This window comes from Colletotrichum karsti (assembly GCF_011947395.1).
Source record: "Colletotrichum karsti strain CkLH20 chromosome Unknown Scaffold14, whole genome shotgun sequence".
NCBI classification, from domain to species: Eukaryota; Fungi; Ascomycota; class Sordariomycetes; order Glomerellales; family Glomerellaceae; genus Colletotrichum; species Colletotrichum karsti.
This window is the reverse complement of record NW_024065914.1, coordinates 404,695-432,516: the sequence shown is the minus strand read 5'-3', so window position 1 is coordinate 432,516 and position 27,822 is coordinate 404,695. Positions and strand designations below refer to the sequence as shown.

General features: G+C 56.4%; 11 protein-coding genes across 11 annotated transcripts; 5 read left to right on the top strand and 6 right to left on the bottom strand.

Moving 5' to 3' along the window:
- Positions 1 to 60: 60 nt before the first annotated feature.
- Positions 61 to 1,174, bottom strand: CkaCkLH20_05075 (3-ketosphinganine reductase; the record flags this gene model as incomplete). The annotated part of the gene is made up of 2 exons (XM_038887794.1): positions 61 to 990; positions 1,061 to 1,174. 2 exons carry the CDS (start codon positions 1,172 to 1,174, stop codon positions 61 to 63), a joined length of 1,044 nt encoding a protein of 347 aa, XP_038746836.1.
- An 849-nt stretch (positions 1,175 to 2,023) lies between these two features.
- On the top strand, positions 2,024 to 3,859 carry CkaCkLH20_05074 (uncharacterized protein; the record flags this gene model as incomplete). Its single annotated transcript, XM_038887793.1, has 1 exon — positions 2,024 to 3,859. One exon carries the CDS (start codon positions 2,024 to 2,026, stop codon positions 3,857 to 3,859), a length of 1,836 nt encoding a protein of 611 aa, XP_038746835.1.
- A 387-nt stretch (positions 3,860 to 4,246) lies between these two features.
- On the top strand, positions 4,247 to 6,772 carry CkaCkLH20_05073 (uncharacterized protein; the record flags this gene model as incomplete). The annotated part of the gene is made up of 1 exon (XM_038887792.1): positions 4,247 to 6,772. One exon carries the CDS (start codon positions 4,247 to 4,249, stop codon positions 6,770 to 6,772), a length of 2,526 nt encoding a protein of 841 aa, XP_038746834.1.
- Positions 6,773 to 6,954: 182 nt separating this feature from the next.
- On the bottom strand, positions 6,955 to 7,938 carry CkaCkLH20_05072 (enoyl-CoA hydratase/isomerase; the record flags this gene model as incomplete). Its single annotated transcript, XM_038887791.1, has 2 exons — positions 6,955 to 7,582; positions 7,742 to 7,938. The coding sequence occupies 2 exons, from the start codon at positions 7,936 to 7,938 to the stop codon at positions 6,955 to 6,957; spliced, it is 825 nt and encodes a 274-aa protein (XP_038746833.1).
- A 748-nt stretch (positions 7,939 to 8,686) lies between these two features.
- CkaCkLH20_05071 (A49-like RNA polymerase I associated factor) lies at positions 8,687 to 10,146 on the bottom strand (the record flags this gene model as incomplete). Its single annotated transcript, XM_038887790.1, has 3 exons — positions 8,687 to 9,565; positions 9,616 to 9,944; positions 10,002 to 10,146. 3 exons carry the CDS (start codon positions 10,144 to 10,146, stop codon positions 8,687 to 8,689), a joined length of 1,353 nt encoding a protein of 450 aa, XP_038746832.1.
- Positions 10,147 to 13,194: 3,048 nt separating this feature from the next.
- On the bottom strand, positions 13,195 to 14,151 carry CkaCkLH20_05070 (zeta toxin; the record flags this gene model as incomplete). Its single annotated transcript, XM_038887789.1, has 1 exon — positions 13,195 to 14,151. One exon carries the CDS (start codon positions 14,149 to 14,151, stop codon positions 13,195 to 13,197), a length of 957 nt encoding a protein of 318 aa, XP_038746831.1.
- A 1,495-nt stretch (positions 14,152 to 15,646) lies between these two features.
- CkaCkLH20_05069 (major facilitator superfamily transporter) lies at positions 15,647 to 17,220 on the top strand (the record flags this gene model as incomplete). Its single annotated transcript, XM_038887788.1, has 3 exons — positions 15,647 to 15,753; positions 15,814 to 16,322; positions 16,382 to 17,220. 3 exons carry the CDS (start codon positions 15,647 to 15,649, stop codon positions 17,218 to 17,220), a joined length of 1,455 nt encoding a protein of 484 aa, XP_038746830.1.
- A 348-nt stretch (positions 17,221 to 17,568) lies between these two features.
- CkaCkLH20_05068 (uncharacterized protein) lies at positions 17,569 to 18,369 on the top strand (the record flags this gene model as incomplete). The annotated part of the gene is made up of 1 exon (XM_038887787.1): positions 17,569 to 18,369. One exon carries the CDS (start codon positions 17,569 to 17,571, stop codon positions 18,367 to 18,369), a length of 801 nt encoding a protein of 266 aa, XP_038746829.1.
- Positions 18,370 to 18,574: 205 nt separating this feature from the next.
- CkaCkLH20_05067 (uncharacterized protein) lies at positions 18,575 to 21,637 on the bottom strand (the record flags this gene model as incomplete). Its single annotated transcript, XM_038887786.1, has 2 exons — positions 18,575 to 20,095; positions 21,170 to 21,637. 2 exons carry the CDS (start codon positions 21,635 to 21,637, stop codon positions 18,575 to 18,577), a joined length of 1,989 nt encoding a protein of 662 aa, XP_038746828.1.
- A 535-nt stretch (positions 21,638 to 22,172) lies between these two features.
- Positions 22,173 to 24,199, bottom strand: CkaCkLH20_05066 (Alg9-like mannosyltransferase; the record flags this gene model as incomplete). Its single annotated transcript, XM_038887785.1, has 3 exons — positions 22,173 to 23,576; positions 23,649 to 23,873; positions 23,987 to 24,199. The coding sequence occupies 3 exons, from the start codon at positions 24,197 to 24,199 to the stop codon at positions 22,173 to 22,175; spliced, it is 1,842 nt and encodes a 613-aa protein (XP_038746827.1).
- A 1,925-nt stretch (positions 24,200 to 26,124) lies between these two features.
- Positions 26,125 to 27,588, top strand: CkaCkLH20_05065 (ornithine aminotransferase; the record flags this gene model as incomplete). Its single annotated transcript, XM_038887784.1, has 3 exons — positions 26,125 to 26,619; positions 26,689 to 27,390; positions 27,451 to 27,588. 3 exons carry the CDS (start codon positions 26,125 to 26,127, stop codon positions 27,586 to 27,588), a joined length of 1,335 nt encoding a protein of 444 aa, XP_038746826.1.
- Positions 27,589 to 27,822: the final 234 nt, after the last annotated feature.

The following is a 27,822-nucleotide window of genomic DNA, read 5'->3' as shown; positions in this document are numbered from 1 at the left end:
ATTTGGTTTTCAATTAATGATTAGGGGTATCAGTCGCCGCACTAGCAGTCTTTTTTCTCCTTATGAGCTCGCCTTGGGCTTGGGGTACGTGGCAGGGTGGCCGTGCTTCTTGCCATAGTTCCTGCATTGTCTGAGCAGGTCAGGCAGCATGAACACCCAGACCCAAGAGGTAACCCAAATCATGACGGTGTCAAGGACCCAATTGTTCCTGAGTGATCCTCCAAGACCACTCCACTTCATCAAGCTTCCCAGGAACGCGACAGTGACGAAGTATTCGCCCTTCTCCAGACCCTTGATAGCCAATCTGGCAACCTCATCAGGAGTCTGAACGGGGTCAAGCTCCTCCAGCTGGTGCGTGATCTGGGGCTTGGTCAAGTTCTCGTTCTCCAAACCAGGGCTGGTGATAGTTCCGGGGAACACAACGTGAATCTTGACGTTCTGCGGGTACAGCAGCAACTCTTGCGACAGGGTATCCGCAAGGCCACGAATAGCCCACTTGGACGAAGCGTACGGCCCGTATCCAGCCACAGTAAAGAAGGCAACGACACTAGTAGTCATGATCAGGTGCTTCGGCTCGTCCTCGACGGGGGCGTCCACCGCAAGCCATTCCCTCAGAATGGCGTGCGCCATCTCCGCCGTGCCGTAGAAGTTGACATCCATGTTGCGGCGTGTCTGTGAGAACGGCGTGTCGATCCAGAACCCGGTGCTGGCCATGCCGGCGATACACCATACAATGTCCGGGCTGCGGCCGCCGTTCCAGGCCTTGACCTCCTCGAGGAGGGGTGCGGCGTAGTTCTCGAGGGTGATGTCGGCGGTGATGTACTTGAAGCGCTGGGTCGAGGGGTTCTTGGCGGCTGACTTGCACTCGGTGATCAGCTCCTCGAGGCGGACGGCGTTGCGGGCAACGAGGACGAGGTTCGCGCCCTTGGCGGCGAGTCGAAGGGCGACACTGCGACCCATTCCCTCGGACGCGCCGGTCAGAAGGATGGTCTGTGAATTGATTGTTAGATATGGACAAGAGACATGTGGTTCGCAAGAGGAAGGTAGAGTGAGAGCTTACCTTGCCCTCGACGGGCATATGATTCTTCCAGTTGAATAGCCCCATGGCGGATGCAAGGAGAAGAGCAGCAAGGCCTGGTACGGCTATCCACAAAGCTTGTGATGCGAATTCCATGCTCGTGTGAAGAGAAGAGGGAGAATTGGAAGGGCGGACGAAAAGGGGGTGCTCGAATGACCTGACTGAGCGCCCTCGGCTTGGTCGGTGAGCTGTCTTGAGGACGTACTGGCTACGATTGTTCAAGCTGCAAAGTTCCGGTTGGGGTCAGGTCCCCGAATGCTTCGCGAAATCGGCTTCCCGCGTGTTAGTGGGGCCCTCATGCCCCCTGGAAGCTTCATTTTGGGGCGCACGTCACCGGACCGCACGGCCGGGATGGGGCCGGACCCTTCGAGGCCGTTTTGATAGGGTGGTCAGCCAACAATAGTCGGCGTCCAAGCCTCAGCATTTGGGTATTAACAGCTGCTGTCAATAACCTCCAGGTAATGAGTGCTTTAAGATGCTCATTTAGTTGTGCTTTCAATTAATGGTCCCTGAAAGCGAGCATGAAGAACACGGCTAGGAAAAGCAGAGAGGAAGCCTCTATATCAGCTTTCGAAACATTTTCCTGGTCCTCCCAAATATTCAGGTAGGCCCATACAGCGTATCAGCTTATGAAATGCATCTAAAACCAACTGGGAGTTGGATAAGAGAAACTAGAGATTGTGTTGGTTGAAGGAAGGAACATGACACTGAGATGAGCGCTGACAGATTGGCCCCACTATCGACGAGCATTACCTCAGCCAATGGGCGATTAGCCAGGTCCACTAAAAAGTTCTGCTCTGAACCCAAGAACTTTTTTCGCAGCAGCGGCATCTCAAATCCGCCCCATCGCCGCCCGTCCCAGCATATCTCTTGCTAGCGACAACGTCCACCGCCTCCCTCGACCCAGCCCGGTGCGACAGCAACACAACACTTCCGGCGACAAACATGGCGAAGAAGAGAAAGGCGCCCGCGCCCGCGCGCAGCGGCCCCAAGGAGGTCGACCCCGCCGACGCCCGCCTAGGTCCCATCAACAGCTACGAAGATGTCGCCGATTCCGAGGACGAGTACTTCCTCAACCGCGACAAGATCATGTTCGACGAGGGCCCGCAATCCAAACGGAGGAAGAGGGCTGAAGAGGAGGACAAGTTCTTGGAGCACTCGGACGAGGAAGTCCTAGACCTCGACGATGGCGACTCCGAGGAGGAGGACACGAGGAAGGCCAGCCGCAAGTCCAAGAAGGGCAAGGCGGCGCCCGAATCCGACGAGGAGGCAGAGGAGGAAGGTGACGAGAACGACCCGAGCTGGTGGGGAGCTTCAAAGAAGGAGTACTACAGTGCGGACCAGATCGAGACCGAAGCCGATGCCCTCGAGGAGGAGGCCGAGGCCAAGCGCCTGCAGCAGAAGAAGCTGGCCAAGATGTCCGAGGAGGACTTCTTGTTCGACGAGGAAGAATGGTTGGACTCCAAACCCGACGAGGCGGAGGACCAGGAGGTTGTCACCGAGGTGCTCAAGGACATCGAGATCACAGATGATATGGGCCCCGAGGAGCGCAGGAAAATGCTGCAGAGCAGATACCCGGAATTCGAGCACCTGGTCAATGAGTTCCAAGAGCTGCAACCGCAGCTTGACATTCTTCAGAAGGAAGCCGATGGGAAGTCCAGTCAATCGCTGGAGGCGGTCAAGTACTGGATCCTCGGATGCTACGTCGCCGCTCTCGCCAGTTATTTTGCCATTCTCACATCGCCATCGCGCGACGATTCAGCAACACAAAAGACCCTCGACCCCGCGGAACTTCGCGACCATGAGGTCATGGAGACTCTTCTTGAGTGCCGTGAAGCATGGCAGCAAGTCAAGACCGTGACCCCGGTTCAACAAGTGGACTCAATGGATATCTCTGAAGAGGAATCCGTCGCCGAAGACGCCGAAGACGAGGCCGCCTTCGCTGCCGCAAGGGAAGAAGCCCGCAGACTCAAGAAGCTCGCAAAGGCCGACAAGGCCAAGAAGAAGGAAGCCCAGGCCGTGGAGGACTCCCTTGCCGACCTCGACGACCTCATCAAGCAGTCCAAGAAGAGCAAGAAGGCGAAGAAGGCCACCAAGGCTGCCGACGGAGACGACAACTCGGACTTTGGCGAGGAGGAGGTCCTCGACGCCCGTACCGCCGCCGACAAGGCCGCCCGCAAGAAGTCCTTGCGCTTCTACACTTCCCAGATCGTGCAGAAGGCCAACAAGCGCGCAGACGCAGGTCGCGACGCCGGTGGAGACCACGACATCCCCTACCGCGAGCGTCTCAGGGACCGCCAGGCCCGTCTCAACGCCGAGGCCGAGCGTCGCGGTCAGAAGGGTTCCAAGTACGGCGCGGACCTCGGCGACGACGGCAGCGACGAGGAGGACTCCAGGACGGCGGCCGCATTGCGCGACGACGGAGACGACGAGTACTACGACATGGTCGCGGCCAAGTCTCAGAAGAAGAAGGACGAGAAGAAGGCGTACCACGACGCCCTCGCGGCGGCCACCAAGTCAGACCGCGTGGTGCCCCAAGAGGTTATCGGAGAGGACGGCAAGCGCAAGATTACGTACGCCATCGAGAAGAACAAGGGTCTTACGCCGAAGCGCAAGAAGGAGAACCGCAACCCGCGTGTGAAGAAGAGGATGATGTACGAGGCGAAGCAGAAGAAGTTGAGGAGTATGAAGCCCGTATGGAAGGGAGGAGAGCCCAAGGGCGGATACGGGGGAGAATTGTCGGGTATTACCACCGGCATTGTCAGAGCGAGAAAATTGTAGGCTGCTTGGGTCGAATGAAACAATTGGAGTAACCTACAGTTTTCCAAGGATTTGGGATCATAATCAAAAGTTTTCATGTGTCAATTGCTGCAAGATCATTTGTATGGTGTGTGAAATGCTCTGAGTGAGGCTTGCAAAGTGCTACCTAGGGAGGTACCTATCTACCTACCTACCAAAGCTCCAAGACAGTTGGCCCCACCAAACTCTATCTGGCCAGAACAGCTTCATCTTCACACTATTACCTACTTTCACCTGCGACAAACCAACAACCAGGCAAGCGCAACGCCTGCGCGAAGGAGTTTACGACCCCTTGATATTGAAAGAACGAACATCGAATCGATCCGAACCTAATGCGCCTACGATAATACACGAATCACCACCTCCAAGATGGCGACCCCCGACCTGTCGACCCTCACGTCCTCCGCCCAGATCTTCTCCTCCAACTACACCCTGCCCCAGATCCGCGCCATCCACAAGTCCCTCCATGTCGAAATCGACGAGAAGGCCAGCCGCCTGCGCACGCAGGTCGGCAGCTCGTACCGCGACCTCCTCGGCACCGCCGACACCATCGTCCAGATGCGCAAGGACAACGACGCCGTGCAGGGCGTCCTGGGACGCATGGGCGGACGTTGCGGGCGCGGAGTCGTCGGCTCCAAGGTCACCGGTATGAGCAAGTTCGAGGCGAACATAACCGAACAGAGAGGCGGGAGCGTGGGTGTCGTCGCGAGGGCGAGACTGCTCGAGGCGTGCGCGCTGGTCATCGGGCGCGTGCTCAAGGGTTCTGGGGTCGGCGGCATGGAATTGAGCAGAGGAGACAGAGTGGTGCTAGCTAGCAAGATCTGGGTGCTCAGCAGACTCTTGTTGAAGAGCTTGGGGGAAGAGAAGACGCTGGATGGAGATGTTGGGTATGTCGTCGAGGCTGCGAAGAAGAGTCTGAGCGGGCTGAAGAGGAGGTTGCTGCGCAACATCGACGGACTCATGGAGAGAGCCGGGGACACCGTAAAACAGGAGGACGTTCTGAAGGCTTTGTGCGCTTACAGTCTGGCCACCAGCTCCGGCGCCCGCGATGTCGTCGACCACTTCCTCCGTGTTAGAGGTTCAGCGATGACCATGGCCTTCGAAGCTGAGGACAACGAACGACAAAGAGGCACAGCAGATGTTCTCAAGAGCCTGAGTCTGTACACGAAATCCCTGCTGGACGTTCAGGCCCTCGTACCCTTCAAGCTATCCGATGCGCTTTCCAACCTGAAGAAGAGCCCCTTACTTGCGGACGCATCTCTCAAGAAACTCGAAGGCCTGCGCTTGGACATGTACGAGAGATGGTGTGGGGATGAGATTCAATTCTTCACGCCCTTCATCCGACACGATGACCTGGACGGTCCTCAGGCGCGGGAGATGCTCTTCGGCTGGGCGAAGAAGGGCGGCGAGGTGCTCGTGAAGGGACTCAAGAAGACGATGGAGCGAATGATGGAGTTCAAGTACATCACAGAGCTTCGCACCGGCGTCTTACAGATGTGGATTCGCGAGGGCGGCAAAGCGAGGGGCTTCGACCCCTCCGAAATGCTCGACGAGCTGCGGGAGGCGATCAACGGGCACATGCTACACGTCCTCGAGATCAAGGTCAACAAGCTACATCTGATCGGGTCCGAGGTATCGGCGACATTAGAATCGTGGCAAGACGGTGTGACGGACCAAACTGTCGACCTTTGGAACACGCGCAGCTTCGACATCGACCTAATCAACGGGGCGGACCACTTCCTGCAGGAACTGGTCGCAAGGCTGCATGGTCGGAATGACTCCGTGTCCAAGGCCGTCAACGGGTTCCAGTCTTGGCGGCACATTATCGACGAGGTCGGTGAGGTGGTCGAGCAACTCCGCAGACAGCGCTGGGACAACGACGTTGATGAGATTGAGGACGAGGAGACCATTGAATCGCGACAGCAGCTGCTCAGTAAAGACGACCCGAACATGCTTCACGAGAAGCTCGACGCCACCCTCGCCAAGGCATTCAAGGACCTCGACGAAAAGCTCACGAGTCTTTGGCAGACGCGAGCAGAGGCTTCCAACAGCGGAAAGATGGCCATGTATCTCCTCCGTATCTTGCGAGACGTGCGCCAAGGACTTCCCAAGCTGAATGCAGTGAAGGGCTTTGGCTTGGCAGTGGTGCCATCCCTCCACGAGAAGCTCGCGGTCGCCGTCGCGGCGAAGCCGTTGCAAATCTTTGCAGACAAGGGTTTGACGCAGAAGGTGGTCGTAGGTCGGCCGCTTTGGGAGGGCAATCCTGAGCTGCCTACGCAGCCGTCGCCCAGGACGTTCCGCTTCCTGAAAGACATTTCGACGGACATGGGAGACGCGGGCATGGACCTGTGGAGCGGAGTAGCGGTGGGCGTTATGAAGCGGCATCTCAGGAAGGAGCTCTCTGCAAAATGGCACGAGGCGGTCGCAGCGAACGATGTGAAAACGACAAATGGCGACACAAACGGTGACACGAACGGCGAGAAGGCCGACACCTCCCCTCAAGAAACCTCAGAGACGGAAGAGCAAAAGGAAAAGACTAATGGAGAGGCATCAGCTGAAGAGGACGGCGAAGCCTCCCCGGAAGAAAACAAGGACGAGAAGGAAGAGGTCGCAGAGGAGGAGCCCAAGAAGGAAGTCGAGACAGCACCGGCTGCACAGACAGAGGACCTTGATCAACAACGGCGCGACCTCTTCATCCAATGGCTCTTCGACGTCTCCCTCCTGCGCTGCTATCTCGACGCCCTGCCACAGGACAAGCCCAGTGAGTTGAAGGACTTGGAGGAGAAGGTGTACGAGCACACAGGCCTGGATAGCGACGACGCCCGGCAGCGCATCGCCAAGCTATCGCAGGATTACTACAAGAAGACGAGCTTGCTCTTCGGTCTGCTCTCATGACGTATAGATACCCAGTTGTACCAAACCAATTCACACATGCGAGTAGAAGAGAAAGAAGACAGCCTGGAGCGCAGGAATGAAAGTCATGATCTAGATTTACACCTCTCCGTCAATTTTTCGTTCCAGATACACCAGGTGCCGTGACCCGTTACCGCTCAAGACCGACCGACCGGGGGATCATCTCAAAGCTTGTGCCTCTTCTCACCGCTCGCGATCTTCCGGAACTCCTCCTGCGGAATCCCCTTCATGAACCTCTCAATCCCCGCAAACACCTCCTGCGAGTTCTGCTTATCCATCGCGTCCATCTCCGGCCTCCTAATCAGCGCCTTGATCCCCGTCAAGCTGTCCCCGATCAGGTGCTCCCCGAGCCTCTCGTCGACCTCCTTCAGCACCAGCTCGCGGAACTTGGCGTCCTCGCCCTTGCCGCACTCCTCAAAGATCTTGTTCACGAACCCCGTGTGCAGCAGCTCGGCCGCCGAGATGCGCTTGCTCATGATGAGCGCCTCGTTGGCCTTGGAGATGCCGAGGCGCTGGACGAGCGCGCGCGAGGCGCCGCCCTCGGCGACCAGCCCCAGGGACGAGAAGGGCGTCAGGAGGAAGACGGAGGGCGCAGCGTAGACGAAGTCGGCGAAGGAGACGAGGGCCGCCGAGAGGCCGATGACCGGCCCGTTGAGGCCGACGACGAGGATCTTGGGGTGCGTGTAGAAGGCCTGCGTGATGTTCAGGTTGAAGGCCACGAAGCCCTGCAGCCAGTGCTTGTGGGCGGCCGGGCCGGCGGGGGACTCGCGCGCGATGGAGACGTCGGCGCCGCTGGGGATTCGTCAGTCTTGTGGTCTTGGGGCGGAGGCATATTTGTGACGGGCATGTCCGGGCGTCTTCGAAATCGTTGTCTCTCAAGCGCGCTCACTGAGCGCGATGTTTGTGAATTCATGGACAAGGAAAGGTGAGAGAAAGCTTAAGAATACTCACGCTGAAAAGTAACGTCCCTTGGCCGTCAGAACGGTGATGAAGACCTCGTCGTGGGTGGCGATCTCGCGCAGCTTCTGGGCGAGGTCGTAGTACTGCGGCTGGGACATGGCGTTGAGTTTGCGGTCATTGTCGATCGTGAGCAGCGCCACGCGGCCGCGGTACTCGAGCGAGATGACGGAGTCTTCGGGGCTGGCCATTGTCGTCTTTTCTCTCTAGTCTGTCTTCTTCCTCTTCTTCTCTTTTCGAGGATTCTCAATCTGTGCCTTCTAAAGTCGATGTATTACAGATAGATGTCTCACAACCGCAAAATGTCACTCAATTGAGAGGTGTAAAAAGTTACCCGGGTTCACCGATGAGATAGGTAGGCTAAGCTGTCGGTTTAGTTAAACACAAGCTGTCCAGGTAGGGATTGTTACCCCGGACCCCACAATGCACCGAGATGCCTCGGCAGACGGGGATGGTGCACTGCGGGGTGCTAGCGCAGCGTTGGATTCCGCCGCCGGTTTGCTCGTTCGGGCAAGGGGATCGCAAAACGTTCCTCTGAGCTGCAGATCGAGCGAATTCTAATGCGTCACGGTTTCCGGGCGGCGAGCTGATTACTATCAGAAGCCGCGCCTGAATCATGGCCTACTGATTCATGAACGAACGCAACAAACTTTTATTCATCATTGGTAAGTGGGTGCATCTGACCGTACACCCTTCTATGTTGTTTAGCGATGCAGTGGTATCGTCAACAGAACTGCAAATATGTATCTTGGTCAAGTCGTTTTGACAACTTTTGCTGTCAAAAGACGGCCAAGCAATAATCGGCATATTATCCCCATGTGCCCACAGAGAGCATGGTAGCCATTATATCCAGAAGCCTCACGCTTGCCGCATGGGAATCTGCTCTCTGACACCCTTCGACCTCGGTCGTACCAGATCCTCGTTGTCCTCAACGGCCTCCTAACGACGCTTCGGTGCAACGGATCTGAGCTTAGGGAACTGTAATGGCAGCGCCAGCTTGCCGATGTGGCGCGGCGGCTTGCCCTTCTCCTTGCTGGAGGACTGGACCACGCGGCCACCAATTTCGGAAAAGTAGTTGTTTATGTCCTTCTGCTCAAGGCGCAGGTCCTCACGCAGCGCCGCCGTGTCAACCTCAAAGTTATCAATAATGCTTGCGATCGCGCAGGCGTGTGTAATAACCAGGTCTTTGTGGAACTTGCGCCATTCTTTGCCATCAGAGAACTTGCGCCGGATGTGCTCGATGACGGCCTTGGGGGCAGGTGACAGCTTCTCCTCAATTTTGTCAGCAAAAGGAACCCGTTTCACGCCGCGCTGCTGTCCTGGCTTTCCACCCTCACACATTGTGAAGAAGAGGAACAGGAGGTAAAAGTAGCGCAGCAGGCGGATCTTCTCGACATTGCCCGTGTCCACGACCTTCTGGAGGCGGGTGGCAACGTGCTTGGAGTAAACCTGCAAGGCCTCGCCCTTCTTGGTCGGGTCGACCCAGTCCTTGATGGGCACGGCGGCGAGAATGTCGCGGCCGATAATTTCGTTGGGATCGTAGACGTCCTGGATTGCTTCGGCCTCGAGGTTGGCGCGGGGCACGGGCTTGGCCTGGTCGACAGCGGCCTGGAGCTGCTCCCGAGATGCCATGTTCTTGGTAACGCCCCCGATCTCCGCCAATATTGCCTTGGAAGCAGTATCGAGCTTCTGGGGTGACTTGTCTTTGCTTTTGCCCTTGTTGGGGTCGATGGCGTTGAGGGTGACGGATTCGATCGCCTTCTTCGCCTTTCTCGTACCGAAAGTCTGGCCAAGGTCGGTCTTGAGCGCGTAGTAGCTCTGATGCGGATTAGTGAGCGGCCAGGTATGAACACTTTGGACAAACAAACCTCGTAGTCTGCTGGCGCTGTCATGGCCTCGTCCGAAGCCTGCTTGGCCCGAGCCGTACCACGCACCACCATCTTCTTGGCCTCCACCACCTCGAGCTTTCCAGTCTTCGGGTCGAAGGCACCAACGTAGTGCTTCAAGGCTTGCTGCGAGTCGCTGATGCCATCATCTCTCGCCGTGTAGTCCATGGTCTGGTGGCTGTTGGAGTGCAGAATCAGATCCTGGGATACTGCGGGGGTCTTTTGTTTCCTTTTGCCGAGAGTCGTCGTTTCAGGCTTGACATATGGGCTGAAGGGGACATTCTTGGGTAACCGGACGCCGGGAGAGCAGGCTAAACAGCGAGAATCAGCAATGGGCGATTGAGGCGCTTAATCGCAGGATATCGTACCAATGACTGGCGGGCAAAGGTTAGGTCTCAGGATAGAGGAGATGGTGACTTTGGACGGCGCAGAGCCCTCCGTAGCGAGCTTCTTCTTCGTCTTCGCAGCGCCGTCGCCATCGCGCTTTCTCTTGCGTCCATGTGTGTCCGCCATGCTTTCAAATTGTGTTTGTCGGCGAACAATGGGCAGCAAAAGTCGGCCGTTTGGTGGGATGGGCTCGCAATACCGCTGGAAATATTTTCTGTACGGGCCTGGCGCCAGAGAAAAAAAAAATGTCGGCAGACCGGCGGTTGTCCGTGCGTCGCTCCAACTGCGATAGGCAGGCGGTGTAGAATGTCATGGATGAACAGCTAGGTAGGTAGGCGCTAGCCTCCAGGAAGCCTGGAAGGTACCTGCCGTAGCCGATGCGCCAGGCGACCACAGACAGCTGCTCAAACGTCACAGGCACAATTGGCGAAAATGCTCAAGAATTGATAATGTCGTGAGAAATTCGCGAAATACCTCGAGTATTTTGCAGAGCACATTGTCGTTTAACATCAAGCAGTCACAAGCAAGGTAGACTAGAAAAATGATTTCACTTGTGATCAATTGATTGTTTTAGGGAGCAATCTTCTGCCTTTCGTTGTCGTGAACGTCCTGATCCCGTGTCGTAATCCGCGTTGCGTAAAGGCATCATGCTTCTCCCGAGGTCGTCCTTAAACACTGCGTCCTCATCGTATCGTCATCCCGACCGCAATTGGCTGGTCCGCCTTCGTTGATTCCTGACCATGCTTTCCCGAATCCGCGTGCCCGATCATCCCGTCATGACCCCAAGTCCCGTAGTTCCAATTCGTGGTGAATGTAGACGTCTCGATTCGCCCGAGACAGACTGAGTCGCAGGTGACGGAAGCTGGCGAATGCATCTCCGTTGGGTGGATCGCATGGAAGTGTTGTATGTCGTCATCTCAGAAGATGGTCATGGTCGAGGGGAGGGGGGCGAGTTGTTTATTTGCTGCCAAGTTTGTCAGACCACTTCCATTGCACAAGTCAATCGAGTTCAGGGGAGTACTCACGAGCGAGCCCTCATCTTTCTTCTCTTGCGCTTGAGACGGCGAACGCGCTTCTTTCTCCACTTGGCTCTCATCGTGACCACGAAGCTGTTGAAATGTTAGATCTTGTCTCCCTGCACATGCGACTTTGCCAATGGCGCGCGCAAAGCGGCTCGAGCTCTTCGCGAGTCGTGCGCCTTGCGCTTGCCGATGACTGTTGGGTGGGGGGTGCTGCACTTACTTGTCCTTGAGATGAGAGGTGTTGGTGATGATGTTCAGCGGAAGGACCAGGCTTGGAGGGGAAGTTTTAGTGGTCGACACTCTCAGGGCAGAGAACCCTCCCGCGTCACGTGGGCTCTTTTTCGCGGGGCTTCCAAAGAAGTCGCTGCACCTGCCCTTGTGACCTCACAACTCCACCTTTTGGGCCCTGGGAGCTTTGACCAGGGGCTGCCGCCTCAAGGTCGAGGAAGGTACGTATTTTTCGACGGTCGTCGAATCCTTTCTGACGCTTCCTGATGAGCCGTTATCCTCGAATTCGCATTGGATTTATCTACCAGGTTCTGTGACTAAATGTATTGTACTTTAGCGCGGATTTGAGAAGAAACCTGAGAACACTTGATTTCCGGGCACCAGACGTGCCAGCCTTGGCGTTCACGAAACCGCGCCAATTGCACACAACAACTGGCGCGGTGGACATGGAAGCCACCGGGCGTATGCAATGACACAATTTCTTAATGGTCCAAAGTGATCATTGTGCTCTTTCTCGAGGCTCTCTCAATGTATCTATTTGTGGTTGAACTGTCTGTATTCGACCTAACTTCTTACGGAGGGATGAGCCGATGAGTGCATGATATTGGAGTTGACTCCATGTTTTTGCCTCATTGACTGTCAATATTAGCAGTCTCAGCAGGCGGATTACGCTTGTACCTGTTGACCTCTTTCCCGGACGAGCTTATCAGTTCAGCGAAGTTCTTTCCGGCTGTGAGAGGCCCATTCCCCATGTGCCATGCCAAGGCAACCTACACCAGCACGATGCTCTTTCCCATGCAGTCAAGGCGCTGCTTTTCCGCATCCACTTGACGATGTGAACTTCAACGTGTTTCACACTTCACGTTTCTTCTGTCAACTAAATTCACTTTGTTGTTTCACCATCATGTCGTCAGACCCCGACTCGATCATTCCGTACATAATGAACGACTCCTGATATTCCCAAAACCCGCCTGGGTAGGTCTCCGCGTTTGTTATTGTCCGAAAGCTGGCGGATGACGAAGCTCGTTAGTTCCCCTTGTTGCCGTCACAGGCCGTCCAGTGTCGTCGCGCAACACCGTGACTAAAGCGAGCACAATGATGAAGATGACGAGTAAATCCCAGAAATACACACCAACCAGGTACTGAAAAGTGCATCACTGGTATTTGGCAGCGCTCCGCCAAAGGCGTATAATAAAAAATGTCGCAGACCTTTGACTGGATGACTGATCACAACAGTGTCGTTCTCGACGATGCCGATGTTTCTCCACGACATCGCGAGATCTTCGCAGTCCAACTAAGCCTAGACTCTGTTCTTTTCTACGTCCGAGACATGAGCTCCGCCAACAGTACATTCGTCAACAAAAAACCAATCACCCAATCTGCAAAGACCCGCCTCCTTCCTCACGGCGATTTCAGCTTCATCGACGTCGGCGGGGTTTCTTTCTCAAAGGATACTGTTATCGCCAAGACTGATTGTGCGATGCTATTTTACTCTGAAGCAGCCACCCACCCAGAACAGCTCGTTTGCAAGTTTTTACATCGGGCGAATGCCGTACGATTGTATGTTCAAGAGTTTAGGAAGGAGCTCCAACTCCTTCGCAGACATCGTCATGTGAGCCAGACCTTGACGCACTATCCGCAACCAGCTTCGGGAGCTGACATTAATTAGAAACAGAGGGCACCATCGGCATCAGAGCCTCCATGAAACTGGCAATCTGATCCCGAACTCGATATCGTGCAAAACAGTCTCCAGATTGCTTGGTCTCATGAAAGAAGACTTGTACCTTGGAAAGACCACCACCGAAGCTTTACTTCAACAACAACCCCTAAAGCCTTTTATTGGGACAGCAAATCACTCAGCAATGTCTCGTCCGTACATAGCTCTGATCAGCAATCAAAAATCCATCCCGCTAGTTTGAACATTTCAAGCCTCGCCTAGCGTAAGCATAGCCTTTCTATGTTTGTTGGGTGGGAATGCCATTGGTAGCAGTTCTGGATAGCCCTGTTCTTCCCTCTTCATCAGCGGCATTATCATATTTTTGATCTCCTCTGCCAAGTTCTTATCGCGGCATTCCATATTCTTCAAATCAGCCTCTGCGACCCCCTTCTCTTCCGTAGTCAAAGGCCTCCTCCTCTCCGTGAGGAGCGCTTCAGCAACCTTGCCCAACAGCTTGCCGCCTTCACCCCTCTCATCCGAAAAGGTGACCATGTTATTCCGCCTCACCACCAGCACCCGGTCAACGCAGTCCTCCCCGTCGATCCACTCCGCCACGCTCATCAGCCCTCGGTACGAATCGTCATGGATCTTCACCGGCGTAAGCCGAATCGGCAGGTTCCCGCTGCCCGCCTCAGGCAACTTCTCGTAGAACCGGTGCAAGATGCCCAGCCTGCTCAGCGCAGCCGGGACCGCCATCACCACGACCTCCACCCGGTACCCCGCCTCCGCGAACATCCGCGCCAACTCCCGAAAGTCGTCCGGATGCCGACAGGCGCTCTCGAGCAACACGTCGAGCCGGCGGGAGATGGCCTCCGCCGCGGCCATGGCGAGCCACTTCCGCGCGTCGGGGCCGGTGGCGGGCGACGCGTGGGCGGGGTTCTCGGAGGACAGCAGGGCGCGGTAGGACGGGTGGTGGGCCTTGTAGACGTCTGCGATGAAGTGCGCGGGCGGGTTGATGCGGTTCATGGCGGAGAGGACGGCGGGGGCGGTGCGGGTTTTGCCGGCGCCGGTTTGGCCGACGATGAGCACCGCCAAGGGCCGGCCCCGGGTGGGGTGCGGGGTCAGGGAGGGCGGGAGGTCGGCGGGGAGGATTTGGGAGGTGAAGATGCGGCGGGACTCGGGTTCCGGGAGGATGTGGTGGGACAAGTTTGGCGGAGGCGGCATTTTTTTCCCTTTTGATGGGAGGTGTTGCTGCTGCAGGTGTTGTGTTACGTGACGATCGATGCGGGGTGGTTGCTAAGTATAGTGTAGGATGGATGAGACCTGGTCTTGGTCTCAGTCTGATGTTCGGATTTCTGTTGGTAGATGTTACGAAATATTCTCGGGTTTCCTTAGACGTCAAGATAAGATGAGTCAAATAGCTAGATGTGGAAGGTGGTTGAGATGACAGTTGATAGCTCGGACGAGCTTCCCCCACGCGATCGCTGACCCCACTGATGACTTCATCGGTCCTGTCACGGCTCTAAGTCGACGGCAACTTAACTTCAACGTCACCTCAAGCTGGAGGCATATTCACGCCCCCATTCTATCGCATCAAGACCACGAGGACTTTCTGTAATTCTCCGGATGCAAATCATCTGAAAATGCTACCCCAATGGCGTTGTTGGACCCGAGAATCTGGTTGAACCCCGGACCGGACCCGAGATCGGCAGTTCCGCCATTTCGCCCCTGTGGATCGGCCGATGTCAAGGAGCTTATTTTGACATCTAGATTTCCACCACAACCTCTTGTTAATTGTCAATATATTTATTTCTGAAATGTGTTCTATAGATGCCATTCTTACGAAGATGAATCAATATGATCGATCGCCGGTTTGAAGAGTTCAGACGCCACCAGGAACCACCACCGAACACGGGATGCTTCTGTATTGCCATCAACTCAACGGACCGGACTTTGAAGCTAAAGTCATGATTGACGTTCAACTGAGGATACAATACACTGCCGATTAGCAGGATCTTCGCTACCAAAATTCGATTTCTGCGTGCGGCTTTTCTTGGCGAACTCGGTGTAGGCTGCTCTGGGTCACCAATCATCCATTCATGTAAGCGGAAGGCGAAGCAAATGGATCAAGAGGCGACGCGAATAAAGTCCCAATGAGTTTTGGTTCTATTCTCAATACAATTCCGTGCTTTAAAGAGTCGAAACATGTGGCTCGTATGAACAGATGGACAGGTAAAAGTCTCAGCGCGAGTACATTTCTCGCCTCTGAATACCCAAACTTGGGCTGCAGTCAAGTTGAATCAATCTTCTTCAGTATCCTGAGATCCGCAGAGAGTTATAGATCCTTTGGACGTAAGTTGTGATGACCAATGCCGCGGCCGATCATCGTCGCTGACCTCCGACGCTCAATTCCGACCCCCTCCTTAAGGTGGATCAACATTGCCGTATCTTTGATCCCTGGCCGTCGCTCAACTCCATCTTCTCTATCAAAAGCGCGATTGCGCAATCGCAGAGGTCGATTGTGTAAGGATCTTATCGAAAGGCGTGGGAGGTCAAAAGAAGCACCAAAGGCCATGATTTGTCCGTGGTGCTGCGCGAGCAACGACAGGTTGTAGCCAGGTATATCTTGCCGCATGTCCAGCGACGGCTACTAGAGTAACATTCACCTTACATACTTCAGGTCGCATTGTTTCTTCCGCTCTCTATTGCGACACCCGCCATGGAAGAAGAGAAGAAGGCCGATCTGGCACCCTCGGTCCAGTCTGACTCCATGCCATCTGAGGGTGGATCATGGACTCAAGATGAAGAAAAGGCAGTCGTCAAGAAGTCAGTCACTCGCTCTAATCTTAACATTTTAAATGAAATTGACAAAACAACTGCTCCCAGGCTCGATTGGTACCTCATGCCCCTCCTCGTCGTCGGCTTTTACGTCCTCCAGCTCGACCGGACCAACATCGGAAACGCAATGACAGACACCCTAAGCCAGGACCTCGGCATATCGAACAACCAGGTCAACGTCGGCAACCAGCTCATGTTCGCCGGCATCGTCGTCGCGGAGATCCCCTCGAACCTCATCTTGCAAATACTCGGCGCCCCCGTCTGGCTCACGTTGCAAGTCGCCATCTGGGGCACCATCGCCCTGACGCAGGCCTGGTGCACCAACGTCGACTCTTTCTACGCGACAAGGTTCCTGCTGGGCGTGTTTGAAGGCGGCTACGTGCCCGGGTGCCAGTACATGCTCGCGTTGTTCTATAAGAGAGACGAGCTCGCGTTGAGGACATCCGTGTTCTACTTCGGCAATTATTCGGCTGCCGCGACGGGTTCTTTGATCGCTGCCGGCATTCTGCAGCTCGGGGGCAGGGGGGGACTCGCTGGATGGCAGTGGCTCTTTGTCAGTAAGTCGCGCCAACATTCTCCTCCTTTTCAGACGATGGACGCTAAAGCTAGAGAACAGTTGAGGGCACAATCACGCTCCTCATCTTCGCAGCCTTTGTCATCTTTCTCCCCCGCAGTCCAAGACACACGAGGCCGATCCACGGCTGCTTCGACCTCTTCAGCAGCAGGGAGCGCACGATCCTCAGCAACCGCATCCTGCTCGACGACGAGTCCAAGGGGGCCGATAAGGCCGACATGACGCTCAAGAGCCTGGGCAGCGCGTTCGTCGACTACCGGCTCTGGCTGCACATGATCCTCAACCTCATCAGCCTCACGCCCAAAGGCGGCCTCCTCATCTACGGCCCCACCATCATCAAGAACCTGGGCTTCTCCAAGATCAACGCAAACCTCCTCAGCGCCGTCGGCAACGTCCTCGTCATCGTCCTGTCCTTCGCCCTCTCCGTCGCCTCGGACAGGACGCGGCTGCGCGGGCCGTGGTGCATCGCGGGCTTCGTGTGGTCCATCGCCTTCGCCGGAGCGTTGTGCGGGCTGCCCCTGGGGTCTGACAAGTGGGTTCGGTACGCCATGTTCACGCTTCTGACGGGAGGCAACGCGCTGGCGCAGGCGATCAATGATGCCTGGCTCAGCATCAACTCGACCAAGGCCAGCAACCGGAGCGTCGGGCTGGCCATGGCTGTCATGGGCAGCAACCTGGGCGGGATCGCTGGGCAGCAGCTCTTTCAGGAGTCCGACTCGCCGAGGTATTCCAAGGCTTTTCTCGCAATCTTGCTGCTGTATGGTGCGTGTATTCCGAACACACTCGGACTCATGTACACGTACTGGAGAATGAACCGGAAGACAAAGACTGCTGGCGAAGATGACAATAGCGCTGTCGCTGAGAGGCGCTTTGATTTGTAGTCTGGGGCGGGTGGCTTTGACGATGGGTGCTGGGACGGAACAGAAGATATTTTGGTTCCTTTGTTCTGGGCTGTTCATATCTCAAAAGCCCTGCATGTCTTATACAACGTTCAAGTCCAATGACAGGAAGAACTGTGTTCTGAGAGATGCACTGGTACTGAGGAAGATAACTGTTCTGAAGCTGTGTTGAAGAATTGGTACAGAACAACTCTGCGCTGCTGGATCGATGAGTATTTGACGAGCCACGTCTGCCAAAGATATCGTGACCTATCCATCCAATTCGACCATCCATCCAGTTCACCGCTACCAAATCACCCACAAAACGTCGTCCGGCAGAAGAAATCAAACATGTGCCTCAGCATCAAGTACGTCTGCTCATGCAGTGCCCCCGTCCCAGACGAACCCATGGACGCCGGCGAGGCGTGCCAGCTGTCCATGATGCGCGACCAATTCGGTGACGATGATAACCGATTCAACATTTTGCACAAGGCGCTCATCCTCCACGAGACCGTCCCCCTGACCATCAACGACAAGATCAGAGACCACGTCTGCCAGACCGAGGGGTGTAGCTCCAACCCGGGCACCGAGTTCACCAGCGGGTCCCACCCGGACTTCGGCTCCATGGCGCGCTGCCCCGGCTGCGACAACGTCTTCTCCGTGGCCCCCGGCACCGTCGACGACCAACAGATGCCCGGCAAGGTGCGGCCGTTCCTCTCACAGCACCCCGACGCCCGCGTGCCCATCCTCGCCAAGCAATTCTGGCCCGGGTACCGCTGCACCGCGGTGAATGACGGCTGTCTCTGGAGCGAGCGTACTCTCAAGCGTGTAATGAACCGACTCGAGGCTGCCAGGGAGTTTATGGAGTGGAAGCCGCCCAGCGGTTTTCCCGGTAACCCACCTCCTCAGCAACTGGACGCGTCCGAGGAGGAGCAGAACCGTGGGGTCGAAGAGTCAGTGCCTAGCGCAACTAGGAACGGGCTGCCTTGGTCCGACGAAGACGTAAAAACACTCCTTAGCATGAAAGACGAACGTGTCTCGGATAAGGACATCGCATTTGTCTTGAGGAAGACCCAAAAAGCGGTCAACAGCAAGTTGAATAATCTTCGTAGAGCAGAAGAGAGATTGGAAGCTTCACGCTCGAGGGAGTGATCCGGTATTCGACGCGGTAGAGGTCATCTTAGGTTGATCTGGCATACGTAGTCCAATCAAACCACGGGCGACTTCATAATCCCGGGGGGGGTCCCTATTGGCGGACTTTTGTCCAGGGAGTTATCCTTGTATGCCGATGTTCAGTAGTTGAGCTTAGGAGAACGTTTGTCCGTAGAATACTCATATGACCGATTTACCCAGAGATTCAGCCAGACGGAGCAAAACCCCATGATAACGCATCGATGGCGGTGAACGGCAGGTCCGTCTCCTCTGATGCCGTGAACAGCGAGTTGAACATGAAAGCCTGGTCGTCAGCAGACTGTAACACGGGCAGACTACTGTCTCTGCCCAACACCGAGTTCACGAGGTTTTCGAAAATGTCCCTGTACGCCTGGCCCTGCGGGTACCGCTCGACCAGCGCCCACATGATCGACGAGCACGAGTTGACCGTGTCGATCCACTTGGACACGTCGACGCCGGCGGCCTGCTGCACCGCGGACGCGCGGATGCAGTACACCAGCGCGACGCCCGACTTGAACAGGTTGTGGATGTTGCGCCAGTAGAAGCGCAGCTCCCGCGACCGGAAGGACTGCTTGTAGCAGTTGATGCTGTCCGAGGCGTGCCGCGCCAGCGTGAAGACCTCGTCGTGCGAGACGTCGGGGAAGTGATGCGACGGGTAGTACATGTTGACGAAGGAGTTGTGGAGGAAGCCCTCGAAGATTTGCTGCGGGGTGAGCTGGCTCGTGTGGTCGGCGGACGGGGTGGAGGCGAACCATTCCTGGAGTCGCTGCGTCATGCTCGCCCTCCAGGCCGGCTTGTCCAGCGTCATCCCGTTCGGGGGGTGCTTCTGCCTCAGCACCGAGTAGATCTCGGACTCGAACCGGCGCGCTTTGATCAGATGCAAAGCCTGCGCCCGTCGCGGGTTGTCCTCCGGCTCGGGCGGGAGAGGAGTCTCGATGGCTTCGTCGGCAATGGAGAAGGGCCTTCCGAGTATGACGCAGAGGTTGCGCTCGAAAGTGTACGTTGCCCAAAAGAGCCATCTGCGCTCTTCAACCAAGGCCGGATCGAGTGCGGAGGTGCATCTCTCGCTGTGTAGGTCTAATTCGACCACCAGCCGCGTAGCGAGGCCGAGAAAATGCCACGCGGCGGTGAGATTGGGGCAGAAGCAGCAGTACTGCACGATCAGGAGCAGGTCGGTAAGGTGATCCAGGTCGCCGGTGCAAATCGCTGCGGGTTCCTTCGAGAGCAAGTGCATCGCGGCTGCGAAGTACACTTGTGATCTCTCCACTGGAACCGACGGATCGATTCTGTTGATTAGGAGTATGGCTGTGGCGAAAACCATCGACGCCCTGAATTTGACCTTTGTCAATGAAAGATTTGGTGTGTTTGAGGTGTCGTAAAGCGGTGCGATCGTGGCAGTGAGATGTTCCTTTGACGAGAGAACAGGTGAGAAGAAATCACAGTGCTCGAAATATGTGTCGATAAGTCGATTTGCTGCCTCGCCCCTGGGCATGTCAACCCGTGTCTCGTAAGGCAAGTCCTCGAATAGGGTGCGGTGATCCGATTGGAGTCCGGGGCGGGAGACCTTGTTGATAGGCCCCGAAAGGAGGGAGTTGAGCAGCGACAGGCCATTGTGGTTGATTATGGCGTTCGGGAACTGATTTGCCTTGAGGGAGTCGAGGACGATTTGTCCCACCAAGTCCTCATCCGCTTGGCTACTATGACCCTGCGAAGACGGTGAGTCGAAAACGGTGTGGCTGGCGGCAGCTGGGAAATCTAGAGAACTTTGCGTATCATTTATTTGATCTTGAATTCCGTGTGACATAAGCTGAGTCTCTAATTGGGCAATCCGGTCTTCCAAACTCTTGATGTAGCTGTCTTACAGTTAGCCTATCAATGCAGGGGCTTGAGGACCTTTGTGGGGTTCGCCGACCTTCTTGGTGCAACTCTTCCGTCGATGTCAGTTCCTACACATTCAGCCCCCGCACGCTCGCAATTCGAGCAGGCCGGGATGCGCTGGTCGCAGCGTTGCTTTCGAGATTTACACCTGTGGCAAGCCGTCACGTTGCTCCGGCGCACATTGGACCTCCGTTGCCCGGGTGGCATCTTGGCCCGAAGGTTGAGTATGGGCAGGCAAAGAACCTGCCGGAGTGTTTAGATCACCAAGCGGTAAGTTGTAACAGACTCGGCCTAGAAGATGGCAGGTCGAGGTGGCCGGGGAAGAGACGGCCTGAAGTCGGTTGAAAGTGGACCGGGCCCACTTTCGCTCACCTCCGACGCCGGCAGACTGCCGGCAGACGTGCTTGTAACCCCGGTTTTGCGGGGTTAAGATACCTATGGTGCAATGCCGGGGTCATGTAGAGGAAGGCTTCATACCGCAATATTTGTAAACTCTCATAGCATCACCTATTCTAGATATTCAACTTCTTCTAATGGACACGCAGCAGTAGCCAGCACAGTCTGAATGTATTGCTCATCTTGTAGTGATAATCGTCAATTATCATTCCAAATCTTGAATCACCCCGCTCTAGTTCCGCAGGAAAGACTACTGCATTAATTTAATGTCTGAATCTATAAGTGCCAACTCTACCAATTTCCCTCCTTCAATCTTGAAGATCCCAAGCCCTTACTCCTAAGAACAATCCACCTCCCCATCCTCAAAACACCCACCCGCACCCGTCACCCTCAACCGCCTAGGCAAAACCCGCCTCCAAAACACACCCTCCCCGTCCCTCTCAACCCCCTCCCTCCCGGGACTCGGACAAGCCCACCCCTTCGCGTCCCCCTCTGCAACCAGCACTCCGCAAACATCCCTCCGCCTCCCCTCCCTCGCCCTCGTCCTCAGCTCCCACGCGAGCACCGCCGCCGCCTCGTCGGGGACCCCCGAGTCCGCCGCGACCCAGTCCCGCGCCTCCCCGCCCGTGACGGGCCCCGCCTCCCCGGCCCCGCGCGGCCGCCGCACGAGACAGTCCGCGTCCGTCCGCCCGCACCGCCCGCACCGGCCCGAGGGCCTGATCTTCTGCTGGGCGAATTCGCACCGCGCGCCGGAGAGGACGCATTGGAGGCACTTGCCGGGGGTGCAGTCTCTGTGGATGAGGGTGGGCTTGGAGGCGGGTGGGCTTTGCGGGGAGAGGAGGGGGAGGCCGTCGCGGTATTCGAGCTTGGTCGAGATGGGGTGCTGCTGCTGCGGCTTGGGTTGGGGAGTTGTGGTTTGTTCGACTCTGAAGTGCGGTCCTGAATTAGGTTCGTTGGCCTGGTTCGACGACATTATTGATGTAGGCTTGTTGAGTTGCAGTGAGAGGCGGAAGCGGATTTCAGTGGGAGCTACGTGATGTCTTTATGCTACAGCACTCGGCGAAACATATCTCTATCCAGAGGAGGGGGACATCACCACATAAATATGCGGATTAGTCCATCTCCCATCTTTGTCATTCCTTGGACGATTACCTTGATACACAACAGCATCTGGGCCGTAACAAATGCGACTCGCGACAGTTGAGTATATGAACAATAGAGCAATAGAACAAAGATATAAACAAGACTAAGCGCATACCCGAACTCCTTCAAGGTAGAAAGCCTCGAGAGCCGAACAAATTGGCATGCAGGCAGAGTTGTTTCTGACATGGCTTTGTTCAATTGTTCTTTAAGCGCGCTCTTTTGTAAATTGTTGTACATGCGCTCAGCCGAGAAATCCAGCCCTTGCCGTTTGGACTGAAACTCCTTCTCGAACTTTTTATCATCTATTGTACAGGAGTGTATGCATACCACACTCGGCTCCAGCAAAAGCCTGCGGCCAAAATCTATCACGACTTGGTCGTGTACAGCCCGGTGTCCCAAACGACGAGCTTCCCGCTCCTCCGCGAATCCTCGTTGAAGAAGCCGTTCCAGCCCTGCCAGACCCTCGTGGGGGTGACGCCGAAGTCCTTTCCGGCGCCGGAGGCGAAGAACTCGGCGATCCACGGCTCGATGCCCTCGAAGCCGACGATGTAACGCGGGATCCGTTTGCCCGCCGTCCTGCCGGGTTCCGTCCGTGTCTTCCCGGCGGGCCACAGCTCGGTCGACATGAAGAGTTGGGGGTCGTCGTAGAAGCGGTCGGCCTCGTCGCGGTAGTTGGCGCGCTCGGGGGTGTTGGGGGCGGTGTGCAGGGGTGGCTCGCAGGTCAGGGCGCGGGCGTGGAGGGAGGGGTGGTGCAGGTGTGAGCGCCAGGGCGTTGTGTGGCATGGGGTTAGGAAAAGGGCGAAGAGTTCTGCTGACGAGTTGGCCGGCGAGGCTGTCGCGACTGTAGGAGAGGAAGTCGGGTTAAGGCGGGAGTAGGTTGTCCGGAGGTAGGCCAAGACTGTCAACGGCGCCGGTTGGTGGAGAAGGGTTAGGAAGAGGGAGAGGAGGGCATGGATGCATAGGGCGACGGTTAGGAGTTTCTTGTGGCGAAGGCGAGGTCTGGGGATGCCGGACTTTGTGGATGGAGTTGTCGTGAAAAAAGACGTCACAGAGGGCGCCGCGAGGATGTGGAGGATGGGGAGGAGCGGGTAGATGAAGCGGACTTCCTTGTGGGATATTACGGAGAGGGCCGCTATCATCACGTAGACTGTGCCTGCCAGAGTTTTGAGAGCGAGGGAGCGGACTTTGGATGGAGTTGAAGGAGGCTTGTAGAGGGAGATCAAGACGAAGGGGAGGTATGCTATGGATAGCAAGGGCAGGCCCTGGGAGAGATAGTAATGCCAGTCGTTGCGGCCGTAGAAAACAGCGAGGGACTGGGAGATGTTGAAGTAGAGCCACGTATAAGGCGGGAAGGCCCATTCACCGAAGTAGAGTCGGTCGGAGGCCAAAGAGAGTGCAAGTGCGGCGGTGCCGCAGAAGAGAACTTCACGCACGAGGATGAGAGTCGTGGACGGTGTGAGAACTGAGCGGGTGAGTAAAGGCCGGCTGAGCGTGGCAAGTCCGATGGTGGCCCAGATGAGGATGTTGGTTGGCCGGAGAAGAACGGCGATTGCAGCGAGGAAGAGAGAAATCCGGAGGTTCATGAGAATTCCCGGGGTGTGGAGGATAGACTGAGCAGGTTTGGGGTTTTCCTTTACAGTTTTGCTTTCACCGAGGAGTTCCCACGGCCAGTAGTTCAGGGCCGCAATGGTGAGGGTTGTCTCGAGGGAGTTGGAGAAGGTTCTGGTTGAACAGTACCACTGGAAAGGACTGAACATGCTCATGAATAGCTATGAGGTCTCAGTACGAAGTCTTCTGATCGGATGTCTTGCTCTTGGTGGGTGTAGGCAAATTCGACTTACAGCGAACCATGAGGTGGAGCTGTCTGCTCCGTAGATTTTGACAGCGAGCTGCCAGGTGTACCAGTCACCGGCGGCGGCGAAGACGGCCTGGGCGGCCTTTGGGGCGGCGAGAAGAAGCCATGACTTAGCAGCTGCCGGGAGAGGCTGGGCTATGAGATCCGCGAGAGAGTAGACTCCGGCGAAGACAGCGGGATGGAGAGAGGAGCGGAGTTGGTACTTCCATTCCTGGACACAGTCAGTATCCACATCTGCCGGTATTCATTACACCACACAACAGAAATATTTGTGATGAACGGAAAGACACTAATCGACTTAGACGACAAATTGAACGCACTCACCCATGTAATCCACGCACCACTTCCCTCGCCAAAAGCCATGCGCCATGCGGGTTCGAGGGCTTGAAAGTACTCATCGGGTTGGAAAAAGGTGAGGACCCACCAGGCGTTGAGGAGACGGATGACGAGGAGCTGCCGGAAGACGGAGGGCTTGTTGTGCTCGTTACGAACTGCCTTTAGGAGTTCGGGGGCGGGCGGAGAGCCGACAGAAGCCATTGTGGAGACGCGCTTGGCACGGTCTCACGGTACTTTTAGGGGGGAGAGGTGGCCGGCGGCGGCAGCGGCGGACGGGGGGCCAGCGGGGTCGAGGTCGGAAGCTATTGCGTAATCATCGGACGGAGCGGCGAGGCCGTTGTGAGAGGTGATGACGGGGTTGATTCGAGTCAGGAGGACGTCCGAGGACGCGAAGGAGGCGACGGGAAATAAGTGAGAGGCTTCGTGATGGTGGTGGTACGTGCTGAGGTGTTGTGACGATTTCCGAGAACGTGTCCTGGTCTATTCGTCGAAAAAAAAAAACCTGGAAGGATTTGAATTTTGATGCCGAGATTGAAAAGTCGTGAAGGGGGGGCACCGGCGTGTTTCTTGATCGCTAATGGAATGTCGAGACGAGACTGGGAAGACCTGATGGATTTCTGCATGAAGAAAAGAGCGAATAGGACGAGGTCATGCCCCCCTAAAGATGGCACTGACAGGCCGCCGTCGACCGCTAAATCGACAAGACACCTACTGTGAGGTGTGAGGTGAAGACCACCTAATCCAAAACCTTGATTCTCAGGCATGCTGCACTAAATAGAGAGGGTCCACCTTTTCTCGGCTTCAGCGGACCCTCCTATTGGATCCTTAAGCTGCCTCCATATTAATCGAGTATCCCATTGGCTCCGAGTGGCGGGAATGGAAATACGAACGTCGTTATTGGGCGAGACCGCCTCTTTTTGACGGGGAATCGGATTGTCTCTGTCGTTCCCAGCTTTCAATGCCATTCTTCTGTCCATTTCTTATCAGCCAATTTGTCCAATGGCACAGCTTTGAATTATATCTTGTTCGACAACCGCTGACGTGCGACAACGAAAGCAACGTCCAAAGATTACAAGATTACAGATGATATGATAGCTTAGATAGGCCTATCTGGTTGGTCCAACGGCACAAGGCACACCGGAGGACGACCCCGTTATCGGCCTCCCGTCTTCTTTCCTCTGATTCCCCTCTTCATCCTTCTTCCCGGCCCCGCCAATCAACTCGTCCTTCGGCAGAAAGTCTGTTGGTTGTCTCTGTCTCTGCTCTTTCCGTCACCTCGACATTCCAACCTCATCCTTCTTTCGTACGACACAACAACCAGCAACCAGCTGTTCCCCCCCAAGACCGTTATTCTCATTACGAGATTCTTACACCGGTCGCCGCTTTCCCTCGGCCGCATTCGCTTTTTTCCCACACGCATTGGACCACACCTGGCGGCCATGTGACCCGACCTGAACACCGGGATGGTTTCCCTAACATGGCCCCCTCGGGCGTCATCCTGCCCACTCACCCACTTGAGCCGCTTATACCTGCGCTTAGGGGAACATACCTGCACTTAGAGGCATAGCGGCCTGCCTCTGACTCCGACACCAAGAGTTTGGTTCCAGGTCATGGTCATGGTCCGGGTTCGCCTTCACGTTTGACATGCCATGTCATGTTATTTTTTCCTCTTCTAGTCCAACCGTTGCTGGCTTTTCGCCAGAATCCTGTGCGCTGATGCCCGCCTCCGGCCTTTGTTGAAGCCTGGTCGTTGCCGCCGCCGCCGCCGTCGCCGTCTAACCCGACGCCTCAGGTCCTTCCCGCCTTCCATGGCCGTTTTCTGCTGTTGCTTTCCTGAACCATGTTCCTTTCTCTCTGCTTTAGTCAAGCTCCCAAGGGTCCCAAGCCAGCAGGGTATAATTAGCTAAGACCCCGCGATTTGCCCCTCGTTCCGGCCTTCTTCCTCTTGATGTTTTCTCCCCAAAAACCTTACTCCAACAGCCACTTGTCCCAAAGACACACTCTCTTTCTGGCAACACGAATTCATGACCCTGAAAGCCAATTGATATCCCAGACCATCTGTTATTGTTCCCCCAATACTATCCAATACCCAAACCAATACCCAATCTCCCCAATCGACTTACACCATGGCTCCCCACGCGAACGGCGCCGCCCCTCACTCCAACGGCAACGCCTCGCCGTACCACGCCTCGTCCACCGACAGCGCGATCAAGTCCGAGAACGAGTACGCCGCCCACAACTACCACCCTCTCCCCGTCGTCTTCTCCCGCGCCAGCGGCGTCCACGTCTGGGACCCCGAGGGCAAGCAGTACCTCGACTTCCTCTCCGCCTACAGCGCCGTCAACCAGGGCCACTGCCACCCCGAGCTCGTCAAGGCCCTGACCGACCAGGCCAGCCGCTTGACCCTCAGTTCCCGCGCCTTCTACAACGATGTCTTCCCCAAGTGGGCCGAGAAGATCCGCGACGTCTTCGGCTACGACATGGTCCTGCCCATGAACACGGGTGCTGAGGCTGTCGAGACGGCCATCAAGATCGCGCGCAAGTGGGCGTACAAGGTCAAGGGCGTCGAGCAGGGCAAGGCGCTGGTGTTTTCCGTCAACGACAACTTCCACGGCCGGACGGTTAGTCTCTCCTCGCCCCGGACCGAGTCTGCGCAAAAGCTTGAGCTGGCATACTGACTCTTATCGCAGATGACTGCCATCTCCCTCTCTGTCGACCCCGAGTCGAGAGACAACTACGGACCCTACGTCCCCAACATCGGCGCCGTGAACCCCTCCACCGGTAAGCCGATCCGCTACAACAACGTCGCCGACATTGAGGAGGTCTTCGAGGCCCACGGCAAGGACACGGCGGCCATCATCATCGAGCCGATACAGGGTGAGGCCGGCGTCGTTGTCCCGGACGACGACTACCTGCGCAAGGTCTCGGAGCTGTGCAAGAAGCACAACGTCCTCTTCATCTGCGACGAGATCCAGACCGGTATCGGCCGGACGGGCCGCATGCTCTGCTCCCAATGGGCCGAGATCAAGCCCGACATGGTGACCCTCGGCAAGGCCATCTCCGGCGGTCTGTACCCCGTCAGCTGCGTCCTGTCGAGCAAGGAAATCATGCTCGTCGTGGAGCCCGGCACCCACGGCTCGACGTACGGCGGCAACCCGCTCGGCTGCGCCGTCTCGATCCGCGCGCTGGAGATCATGGAGGAGGAGGACCTCACTGCCAAGGCCGAGAAGCTGGGCAACGTCTTCAGAGACGGCATCAGGGCCTTCAACTCGCCCATCATCGAGCTGGTGCGCGGCAAGGGCCTGCTCAACGCCGTCGTGATTGACGAGTCCAAGACCGACGGTCGCACAGCGTGGGATCTGTGCCTGCTGTTGAAGGAGAAGGGCCTGTTGGTATGTCACTCCCCCTCCCCCACTTTCCGATATCGACGATCACTAACGCCCCCGGAATAGGCCAAGCCCACCCACGGAAACATCATCCGTTTTGCGCCGCCCTTGGTCATCTCCGAGACGGAGCTCCGCAAGGCGCTCAACATCATCGGCGAGGCTCTCAAGGAGCTGCCTACCGTCGAGAAGGCGGCGCACCACTGAAGTAAACGACAGAGCTTTGGTGTGATGTGACCAGCGCCGGCGGGGAAGTGCGCCGCGCGACCAACGACGAGGAGGACGCGGGGAAGTTGGTGTTCCTGTCACACGACTGTGTGTGGTGCGTGCGTGTGGTACGGACTGTCTTGTCAGATCTAAGCCGGGATCCAAGAGGGGTTCTTGGGGAGGGGTTCGTTTCGCATGATCTACCCTGATTTGGGCAAACCACCCTATCACGGC